The sequence below is a fragment of the Aegilops tauschii genome, chromosome 7 (assembly GCF_002575655.3).
Source record: "Aegilops tauschii subsp. strangulata cultivar AL8/78 chromosome 7, Aet v6.0, whole genome shotgun sequence".
Classification (NCBI taxonomy): Eukaryota; Viridiplantae; Streptophyta; class Magnoliopsida; order Poales; family Poaceae; genus Aegilops; species Aegilops tauschii.
The window spans coordinates 170,800,031-170,810,410 of NC_053041.3; the positions used below are offsets into that span (position 1 = coordinate 170,800,031).

A 10,380-nucleotide genomic window follows, 5' to 3' on the forward strand; every position below is an offset into this window, starting at 1 on the left:
TAACACAGATGCACAACTAGTCCTGACTATCAATTGATAGACAGAGGTCAGAATACAACTAAAGAGAGACAACTCAAAGGAACATATGGTTTTCTGAGTTGCGGATGCATAAATTTAGTATGTCAAACAAGTTCAACATATTTCTTCCAGATAATCCATGCAGAAAGGTAGGACTGGCAGATTCACAATGCAGAATGGAGAACTCGTCAAGAGCACTCTGGTTGTGATCTTTTGGTTCAAAAGAACTCCTGCCAAGAATGGTTCACGGTATTTGGAAGAACGATATACCACGGACCTCGAAGACTATCACAAAGGTTACTAATATCCTAAAGGAACAAGCAAACACTAGCTACACGGATTAAGTAGAGTGAATCTTGGGTCAAGAACCCAGGAGTAGAATACCTACTACTAAATAGCATCATACGGGATGCTTTCGAGAATGGTGGCCAAAATCAACACACTGGGAACACAAAACATGGCTAGATTACTAGGTGATCCTCTAAGACACCTAGGGTCATAATAATAGCTCCAACATATATGTCGAGGCAATAGAGTACCTCAACTCACCGATTAGTGTGGTTGAACTGGCCCAAAGCGACATCGGAACGGGAAGAAGGGATTTGCAAATGCATCAGACTATTTAGAAACCTGGGACGACTCGGACAGCATAACGGCTGTAAATGCTCAGAAAGGATTTGAGACATTCACAAGGATTTGCATAGTCACTTAACAACATCATATCAAGGTTCTGGTTCAACTGACAACATACTAAAAGTAGTAGAAACTGAACTGAGGCCTGGAACCAACAATCTTACGAGTCTACGGATTAGTAACACGTGATCCTGATAGAAAGATGAGAAGCCTAGTTCTTAATCCCCGTAGAAGAGAAGAGGATGACTCAGATCAGAAGGCTATAAGGTAAAGGAGTAAAAAGATCCTTACGTTCCCATCCACAATCAATTCCCTTATATAACTAAAGCATTTCTAGACTCAACTTCGACCAGTTTGGCTTGGTAATCCTACAGGCAGTCAGGCTCTGATACCAAAGCTGTCAGGACCCCGATTCCAAGTCACATCGATCTAGCCGGTAACACCTCATATCACTTTGCGGCCTCACGCACGGTATTCCCACGGGTGTCGCCTTACCATGGCCCGGGACCGTTTACGTCTTTTGGCTCACGTATATGATAGTGTCGCTAGCATCCATATGACAGAGAACCCAGGCCGACATGACTAGTCGTGAACCCAAAGTGGCACTAACTTACGGGGACAGGCATACATGAATCAACATCGAGCATGTCGGTCAGCAGCGTGCGAATCCGGGCTGTAGCTCTGGGCTAACAGGACTCCGGGAACCCGGGCTGTAGCAGGCTAGGCAGGACTCCGGATGTCACCGCGTGACATTTCCCCGAAGGGACAGACACAGGAACGAAGTGAATCACATGCCGGCCAGTCAAGTGTTCCGGAGCAGTAGTGCTGGGCTAGCAGGACTCCGGTGAACCGGGCTGTAGCAGACTACTATGGCTCATGGAAGCACAGACTACATTTCCCCATAAGAGAGGCTACCAAGGATAAACAACTAGGTTGTCGGATCCCACACATACCAAGCATTTCAATCATACACACAATATGCTCGATATGTGCAAATACAACATGGCATCACAACAAGACTCTACGACTCAGAGTATTTATTCATTAGGCTCCGAAGAGCCAGATATTACAAACATGGGTCTCATGACCCAACATTCAGAGCATACAAGCCAAAGCACATGCGGAAGCTTAACATGTCTGAGTACAGACATCTACAAATGAAAAAGGCTGAGAAGTCTGACTATCTACCAGATCCTGCCGAGGGCACAAGATCGTAGCTGAGGTAACAAGCTAAACATCGAAGTCCACACGGAACTACTAGCGAGACTGACGTCTCTCTGCAAAACATAAAATAAGCAAACGTGAGTACAAATGTACCCATCAAGACTTACATCAGAACTATCTACATATGCATCGGTATAAACAAAGGGTGTGGTGGAGTTTAACTGCAGCACGCCAGCTTTGACTCGGTGGCTATCCTGAACTACGACTGCAAGTAACTGTTTTGAGGTGGCGCACACGAGTCCACATATTCACCATATCAATACACCACTATGGATCCGCTCCCGTCTCCCTACGAGAACGCTATCCATAGCACTCACGCTTATCTTGCGCATTTTAGAGTATCCACTTTCACTTGTCTATGAACTGTACAGGCAACCCAGAAGTCCTTTACCGCGGACACGGCTATTCGAATAGATCATATTAACCCTGCAGGGGTGTACTTCGTCACACACGCTCTCGCCACTTACCACCATGTACACGTCGTGTACCTCGGCAACCTTCAAGCGGAAGCCTGGCGAGGGAGTCGGCCACGACCTGACCAACCACACAAGTCTCTCGTCCAGGTTTATCGCCTATTCGGGTTCCATCCGCAAGGAGATCCGGCCGGGGTGTCGCTCATGGCCCCAAACGATGTGTGCAGGGTTCCCGAGCCCACCATCCGGGTGCCACTCGGTACACCAGGCCACGTGTGCCTAGTCTGTCCCAAGCCCACCTGTACCGGGTGCCACTTGGTAGACTACTAACACTACCTACAAACACCAGAAACTAGTTGCAACTCCTGGACAGAGATCAAGTTGATTAATAAGTCGAGAGGGGCACTTAAGCATTCCAATGTCTGGTAGTAACTGTTCATGGATCACAAACACAGAACTCAGTTCCTGAGGACGGCTGCAATGAGACAACCCACCATGTACTCCTACATGGCCTCTCACCGCTACCTTTAACAAATCGTGTTCACGCACTTAGCTCTCAACAGTAGGACATGTTCACCACATTCCAATTCATTCCCGATGAATCAGACCTGACACAACTCTAAGCAATAGCAGGCAAGACAACAAGCATGAATGAGTAGGCACATCAGGGCTCAAACAACTCCTACTCATGCTAGTGGGTTTCATCTATTTACTGTGACAATGACAGGTCATGCAGAGGAAAGGGGTTCAACTACCGCAGCAAGTAACAGATGAAACGTAGTTGTCCTAATGTAGTAAAAGAGAGCAGGAGCGAGAGAGTGGGATTGTATCGGAATGAACAAGGGGGTTTTGCTTGCCTGGCACTTCTGAAGATAGCATTGAGTCTTCATTAGTGTCAACGATCACAACGCCGGAACATCATCTACCGAGAGGGGACAAATACCGGCAACAGAGAAGAAATTCAATCAATGCAATGCACAATATGATGCATGATCATGACATGGCAATATGAATGTGTTCTGGGCTAATGCAAGCTAGAACAGATTGAGATGAGTCCATTTGAACCAAAGATTCAAATGCAAACCCATTTTATAAAGTCATATAAGTGCATTATCTTGTTTCACCTAAACAGCAAGGTTAGGTTGCTCTAACATGCTTGAAACCAGTTCAGATGGATAGGTTGGATTTTTCTGATAATTTTTCATATATAATTTGTTTCATTTGGAGTTATGGTTGAATTTCTATGAATTTTAGAAGTTTAGGGTATTTTCTGGAATTTCCTGAATAATAATAAATCCAGAAAATGAATTATTGCGTCAGCACTGCGTCACTGTGACGTCAGCTGGTCAACAGCGCCTAACCAGAGTCAAACCTGACAGTGGGACCCATATGTCATCGACTCAGCTAATTAATATAGTTAATTAGCCTTAAGTTAAACCTAACCAAAATGTCAGTGGGGCCGGGGCCCACATGTCAATGACCCAGGGGGGGTCAAATCCCTGGTCAACCGGGGCTAAATCACCGGCGTTTAGCCGGCGGCGGCAGCAGACGCGGCGGAAGGGCTCGGAATTGCTCCTCCGGCGCCCAATCGAGCAGAGGAGGGCACGCGTGGGGAGCTGGGGCTCGCCCGCATCCAGAGCGGCATGCGGCAGCAGCGGGGACGGACGGAGCTCGCCGGAAACGAGCTCGGGGCGGCGCTGGCGTTCGGGTGTTTGTGGCTACGGGGCTGCAGTGGCCGTGGCAGCGCGTTCATGGCACCTACAGCAACTACGCGAGCCGGCGAGCATGTTGGACACGACGCACGCGCTGTTTGGTTGCCGGCGCCGCGTCGGCGGTGGGCGCCAGCGGCGGCGGGTGAGGTCGAGCTTGGTGCGGTCGCTACGGCATGCGAGGAAGAAAACGGAGAGGGGGGGGGGAACGGCCAGCAGCTCACCACGGTCACGACGAGCGGGTCGGCGAGGTCGGGGAGGAGCTGATGAAGACGGGAGGTCGCCGGCGATCTCGGCGGCCGAACGATGGAGACGAGGTCGGGGGCGACGCTTCGGGGAGTTTGGCGTCGCATGAGTCGACAGAGAGACGTAGGCGACGGTGGCGGAGCTTGTGGGCTAGCTGGAAGGCCGCGGGGATGCTGGTGGCCGCGGTGGTGGCGAGCGGCGTCGACGGCAGCACTCGGTGGCGCTGCGGAAGCGAGCAGTGGAGGGAGAGGGAGTCCTGGGAGAGAGGGGAGAGGTGCAAGGGGTTGAGGGAGTGTGTGGCGCCCTCAGGTGCCTCCAGCGGCGAGCAGGTAAGCAGGAGGTGGCCGGCGCGTGCATGCGCTGTCCCGCCTCTTCCTACTGGCAGAGGTTAGGGATGACTGGCACCAGGCCAGTGGGCTGGGCTGTCCACTGGGCCGGCCAGGTAAGCCCAGGTAAATCAATCTCCCTTCTCTGTTTCTATTTTTCTTTTTATTTGTTTCTGTTTTGTGTTTTGAAATAGTAGAAATTCTATTCCATTTAGAAAAAACCTGAAGATATTCAGAGGCACATTTGAAAATGTTCTCAACAGCCTAAAAATACCTTCAAGATTATTTGGGCATTTTAAAATATTTATAGGATTTAAATTGCCCAAATGCAAATACTTATGGCTTGGTGCAAAAATCCAGAATAGCCTCCAAAAATATGAAACCAATTTTGGCAGAGGGTTTAGCCAGGACCAAAGATGGTGAACATTTATGAAGGGCATTTTGGGTTCATTGAAATTCCAATTGTTGGAACCTAGTATTTCAAAGGGGGTGTTGGGGTTTGTTAGTCCCCATTTCAAGTTTAAGAAAAAATTAGACATGATGCACACATGAAGGGCTAGCCTAGTGCAAACCAGATCTAGGGATGTGACAACTCATCATGTTGTTCATCGCCATATGGATTTGTGGGGCTGCCAATGCATGGGAGTTAGTATACATATGTTCCATGTTGCTAAAATTATATGAGGTAGAAGCATGAAGATTATTCTGAATCGGCTGTTGTGCATAACTAGATGCTTGATTGATAAAACTAGGGCTAGTCGACATATTATGCTGATTAAACGATCTAGCAAAAACATATGCATTATTTGCATCTACATAAGCGAATTGGGTATTCATATTACCTTTGTAGATTGCAAACCCTAGATGACGCTCTCTTCGTAGCAAGAACGGGCCGGAAATCGTTCAAAGCTTCGTCCCCAATGGAGTCGCCAAAAAGTGTGTTCGCACACGAACACGTCACCGTGTACCTCCAACACCGAGGGTGATGCACCGCAGCTCACGTCGAAGGAGACCCGTCCAGAAGCGCGGTACGCAAGCAATCAGGCGGGCACTTTTAAGGACCCGAAACCCCACACGCCCGGGAGGGACCCCGTCTGGACGCGCGGCGGCTATGGGCTACCCTAGGTCGACCTGATCACCCCTAGGGCCTCGTGGATCGCCGCCCTGCAACAAAAAGAACGAATGAAGAACGAGGAAGAAGAGGAACTAGAGTTAAGGAGAAAAGATAAAAGATAAAAAATGGTATATGATTTAATCGATTGTGTGTTGTTCAATCGGCCGTCAACCTTAGGTATATAAGAGGTGGCTGGACTTCCCATGCAAGGAAAAGGTTTGGATTCACGTCCAAAACCCTAGTCAAATTCGGATTGGTTTTGCCCGAACTTTCCAAAACTGTTCGGTCTAAAACTGGCTGCACCTTGTGGGTCTTTTTGGAGGTGGTAAACGACCTCGGATGGAAACGAGCCCAAAATCAATCTTGACCGTTTCAACGAGGCGAACAACTTTCATGTTGAACTTTTTTGATCAAAGGTCATCTCAAGGGTCAAATCATTTACGCAAAGCAGGCTACTATTCGCGCTACCCATCAGACACAGTGGTTGATGGGGCGCGCCACTTTTGGCTCGTGACAGGGTTGTATTCGGATGGCTCTAACGTTTTCATATGAATTTGGATTGGGACGATTTCTATATCAAAATCGGCTGTTTCAAGGAAACGAAGACAATTCATGTAGATCATTTTTCCAAATGAGGCCGTCTTGGGGTCGTAATCAGCCGAATAATGTTTTGAATACAAAATCTCAGTACTTCGGACACAACTTCGATCTTAGAGATGAGATCGGATGGCTACGGCCCAAATATCAAAGTTTCTCCTTTTGACAATACAGAACTTTCTCACTTTGAACACTTTTCCATTTGAGGCCATCTTAATTGCGTTTTTGACCATGCCAAAATCTGATGTCAACAGCGTTGCCAGCCTGCTGGTCCATGTTTTCTTCAGGCTAGAGGATTGCCTCTGAGAACCAAGAGTTACGGCGCCATAGCCTATCATCCTCACATGCCGTCGAGGAGGTACTTCGACCAAGACTTCCGCTCGTGAATTTGATAGACAAAACAGCGACCTTGCTACTGCTCCTGATGCGGCGGCGGCGGCGGCGTAGGTGAGTGTTTTGTGATTGCCTCCCGTGAGTTAGCTTGGATTACGTTTCTCTTTCCTTTTCCAACGCGCTATGATTTTTATGTTTTCTAATTCTATTTCTGTATAATTCTTTTCCAGCTGAAAGACCTGACCTGCCCGTATGCTTCCTTTTTCCCTATGTGTACGTGACCTGATTTGTTAACTGTCCATATTCCATTCATATTCCAGGTGTGAGTTTCCTTATTATATGTTTACCTATTTGAGCATATACTGCTAGATTTTTGTTTCATAAAAAGCATGTCACGTAAGTTTCTTTTTTTCTTTCTAACGTGCACCTGACCTGGTTTTATATGTGTCCCTATTAGATTTATTTCACGTGTCGATGGTGCACTTGTTTGTACGTGACTATATTGTATGTAATTTTTCTGTTACATAAAAACTTTAAATCTTAGCCATTGTGTTTCTAATCAAACGGTGCAAATAATATCACCACATGTGGACAAACGTGATGGCGTACATGACTTTTGTTTTAATTATATATAATAGATGGTAGATAGATAGATATTGCACACATACATATAAAATACACATCCTCGTATATACATCATAACAAATAAACACATACTACTAAACTCCATGCATAAATAATACTCCCTCTGTCTCATAATATAAGAACGTTTTTGACACTACACTAATGTCAAAAACGTTCTTATATTATGGGACCGAGGGAGTACAAACATAGTCACTCCATCAATATACATAAATACACAAATAATTCTAATCTTTCTTGAGGATCTTGACGTCCTTCCAGTGCGACTCCATGCGGCTGGACTCCTGGCGCTGCCCATACACGCCAAACTTGAAGTAGTGCGAGTGGCCGCCGCGGCCGTCGACATGCAGCTTCTGTTCGCCGTCGATGAACACGGTGAGGGTCGATGCGTCGATGTCGTGGACCACGTTCAGTCGGAACCATCTGTCATAGATGGCGTCCTCGACGAGCTGCCGGTTGTAGTACCGCAGTGCGCCATCGTAGACGTGCAGCATTAGCGTGCTGGCCGCCTCGCCGGCGCCAAACACTTGCATGATACACACTCCCGTGGTGCCGGAAGGGACATACCCGTAGCCCTCGAACTGCCACACGCCGGAGCTGTAGTCGTAGCCCTGCAGGTAGAAGAAGAGAGCACCAAATAAAATTAGTAAAATCACTAAATCCTGAATACATAGTAACGAGTAATGACTAATGACTAGTAATAATGACGTGGTGATGAACTTACTGCCATCCTGATCTCAGTTCTTGGTTTGGTATGGCTCTGGCGGGCATGTGGCTCGTCGGAAGAGAACACCCACAGCTTCCGCACGGTGCCATCAAAGCTGTATCGTGCGCCGCTAGACTCGTCGAACGGGCGCTGCAGCGCGAAGTTGCTCTCGCTGAGCCTCACCGCAGTGAACCCATCGGTCGGGTCGGCGGTTCTGGGTGCCCGTGAGCCCCTGGCCGCAACGCATGACCACGACGCCAAGAAGATAAGCAGAGAAACACTGATCCAAGAGAGAGCGCGAGGAGCCATGTGTGCTCTATACTCTATAGTACTATGTGTGTAGCTTTCTGTTTTGTCTGGAATTGTGCTCTGGATGCAGAGACTTGTGATGATGAGATGGGTGGGACTAATGAAGTTCCCTCTGGTTTATATAGGCCTTGGCGATCTATCGGTCTACTAGGATAGGAGAATCCACAGCTTAATTAAATAGTAGTAGTACTCTCGTGAACTTTAATTAGACGCAGTGGGTACGTTGGACGCATGCAGCTTGAGTTGTCCAACGTGATACTGACTGACTTCTGAGTAGGTAACGTGAACAGGCGGCAATTAGCATTACCGACGGGAATTCAACCCTCCTACGTGGTAATAAACCTGCTGTATGTCTAGGTGAACACGGTGGTTCAATTTTGGATGACACCAAGGAGTTAAACAATGTAAATTATTCTTCAGCTCGACGGAGGATACTTGAGTTTTTACCTGATATTTTTTACTGACGTACGTGCATGCGTTACAGACTACTAGTAGAAATAGCGTGAGGGTAAATACATCCGTGCCCACCCATGCACACCTACATATAGAAATAGATGTTTTACTTTCATCCTCTTGGCGAAAGCGGCCGTTCCTTGCGACCTCAGCTGCCCTTGGGAGAATTTATTGGGAGAGACAGTGTGAGCATCGGATCCTTGAACTCTGAAGAAATGTAAGTTCGCCACTCTCAAAGCACTCTGTTAAAATCCTTGAATACCGCTTCGACCTCTCGACAGTTGTGGGACGTCGATCTCAGATGCAACAGACATCACACGGGCCCACGGGCCCTCAAAATATCCGCAAGCGGCCGGACTGAACTGTCCGGACGCTGCAAGCCATCCAACGTGGGCATATATTTGTCCGCAAACGAGTTCACGTGTCTGTTTTCCTGTAGAATGGAAGCAAACAAACTGGGAGTCCGAACCTCGGCTATATAGGACTCCAACACCCTCGGCGCACCCAAACCCAAGGCGGAGCCCGCATATGTGGAGTTGTTCGTACTTTTGAGGTGTCACCCCATCTCCCCTCTCATCGCCGCGGCCATCCACACTTCCCGCGCTTCTCGCTTTTGTCGCCGCATGGACCCATATGAAAAGCTACCGGAGACGGCGGAGGTGGAGGATCCGGAAAAGATGGCGGCCCGGAAGATCAACTCGGCGACACAGCAAGCCCGTCGCCTCAAAGCGACGGCAAAGGATGGAGTAGCCGGCAAAAAGAAGGGCAGCGGGGGCGGCCAGGGACAGGGTGCAGGGGTCGGGCAGGGGCAGGATGCGGGGCGTCGCCGCCATCACCGTCACCATCAGCCTCCCTACTTCTACGCCGCCTAGAAGCTTGGCCTGTAGTCACTGGCCTCCGCCACTGAGCACGTGTCGTATTGCGATGACGTCAACATTGTGCCGCTCCATTTTGCCGACTTGGCATCGCCGTAGCTTGTCTGGTTGTGGACGCTGGGTGTGGATTAGTTTGGTGCCTGCTCTCTGTTTGCCAATATGTCTCGATTGGGCGACCCGATATATGACAACATAGACATGCAGTTGTTTGAGATGACCCACGATGGAGGCAGAGGATACTTCGAGGACGGACAAGTGGATGACTCGGAGCTATAGGTGCACGCCCAATAACAAGGCATGTACACCTAGCCGGGCACGCACACCCTACAACCAAAATTGTACACCGGGCAGCTGGAGTAGGGCACTTCCGGCGATGACGACCTTGATCTGGGGGATTGGTCGTCCTATTCGAAGAAGAGGGGTAGAGGAGAAAGCTTTAACATACGGGAGGACAAGTTATTGTGCGATGCGATGGTTTACCACTAGCCTTTATCTAATCCCTGAAACGAAGCAAAAGAGCGCAACATTTTGGTCCAATATTCATTCTTGGTTCCACGAGCACAAAAATTTCGAGCCTTATGGCAACGAACTCATCTGCGATCGTGGGACAAAGTCGCTCAACCATCGATGGTACACCATCCAAGAGGCTGTGAGCGGGTATTGGGGTCATTTAAAACAACTAATCGTTTGTTGGGAAGTGTTCACTAATCACCGAGCAGTAAGTTGTTATATGTATTTGAAATTTGGTCGGATATGTAACTTGTTGGCCGGATATGCTTTAT

At 48.3% G+C, this 10,380-nt stretch overlaps 1 protein-coding gene across 1 annotated transcript; it reads right to left on the reverse strand.

Annotated features, from left to right (window-relative positions):
• Positions 1-6,776: 6,776 nt before the first annotated feature.
• On the reverse strand, positions 6,777-8,333 carry LOC109763684 (citrate-binding protein-like). Its single transcript, XM_020322544.3, has 2 exons — positions 7,980-8,333; positions 6,777-7,866 (listed from the first exon to the last, which is right to left on the reverse strand). The coding sequence occupies exons 1-2, from the start codon at positions 8,268-8,270 to the stop codon at positions 7,483-7,485; spliced, it is 675 nt and encodes a 224-aa protein (XP_020178133.1). The 5' UTR covers positions 8,271-8,333; the 3' UTR covers positions 6,777-7,482.
• Between the last annotated feature and the right edge of the window lie 2,047 nt (positions 8,334-10,380).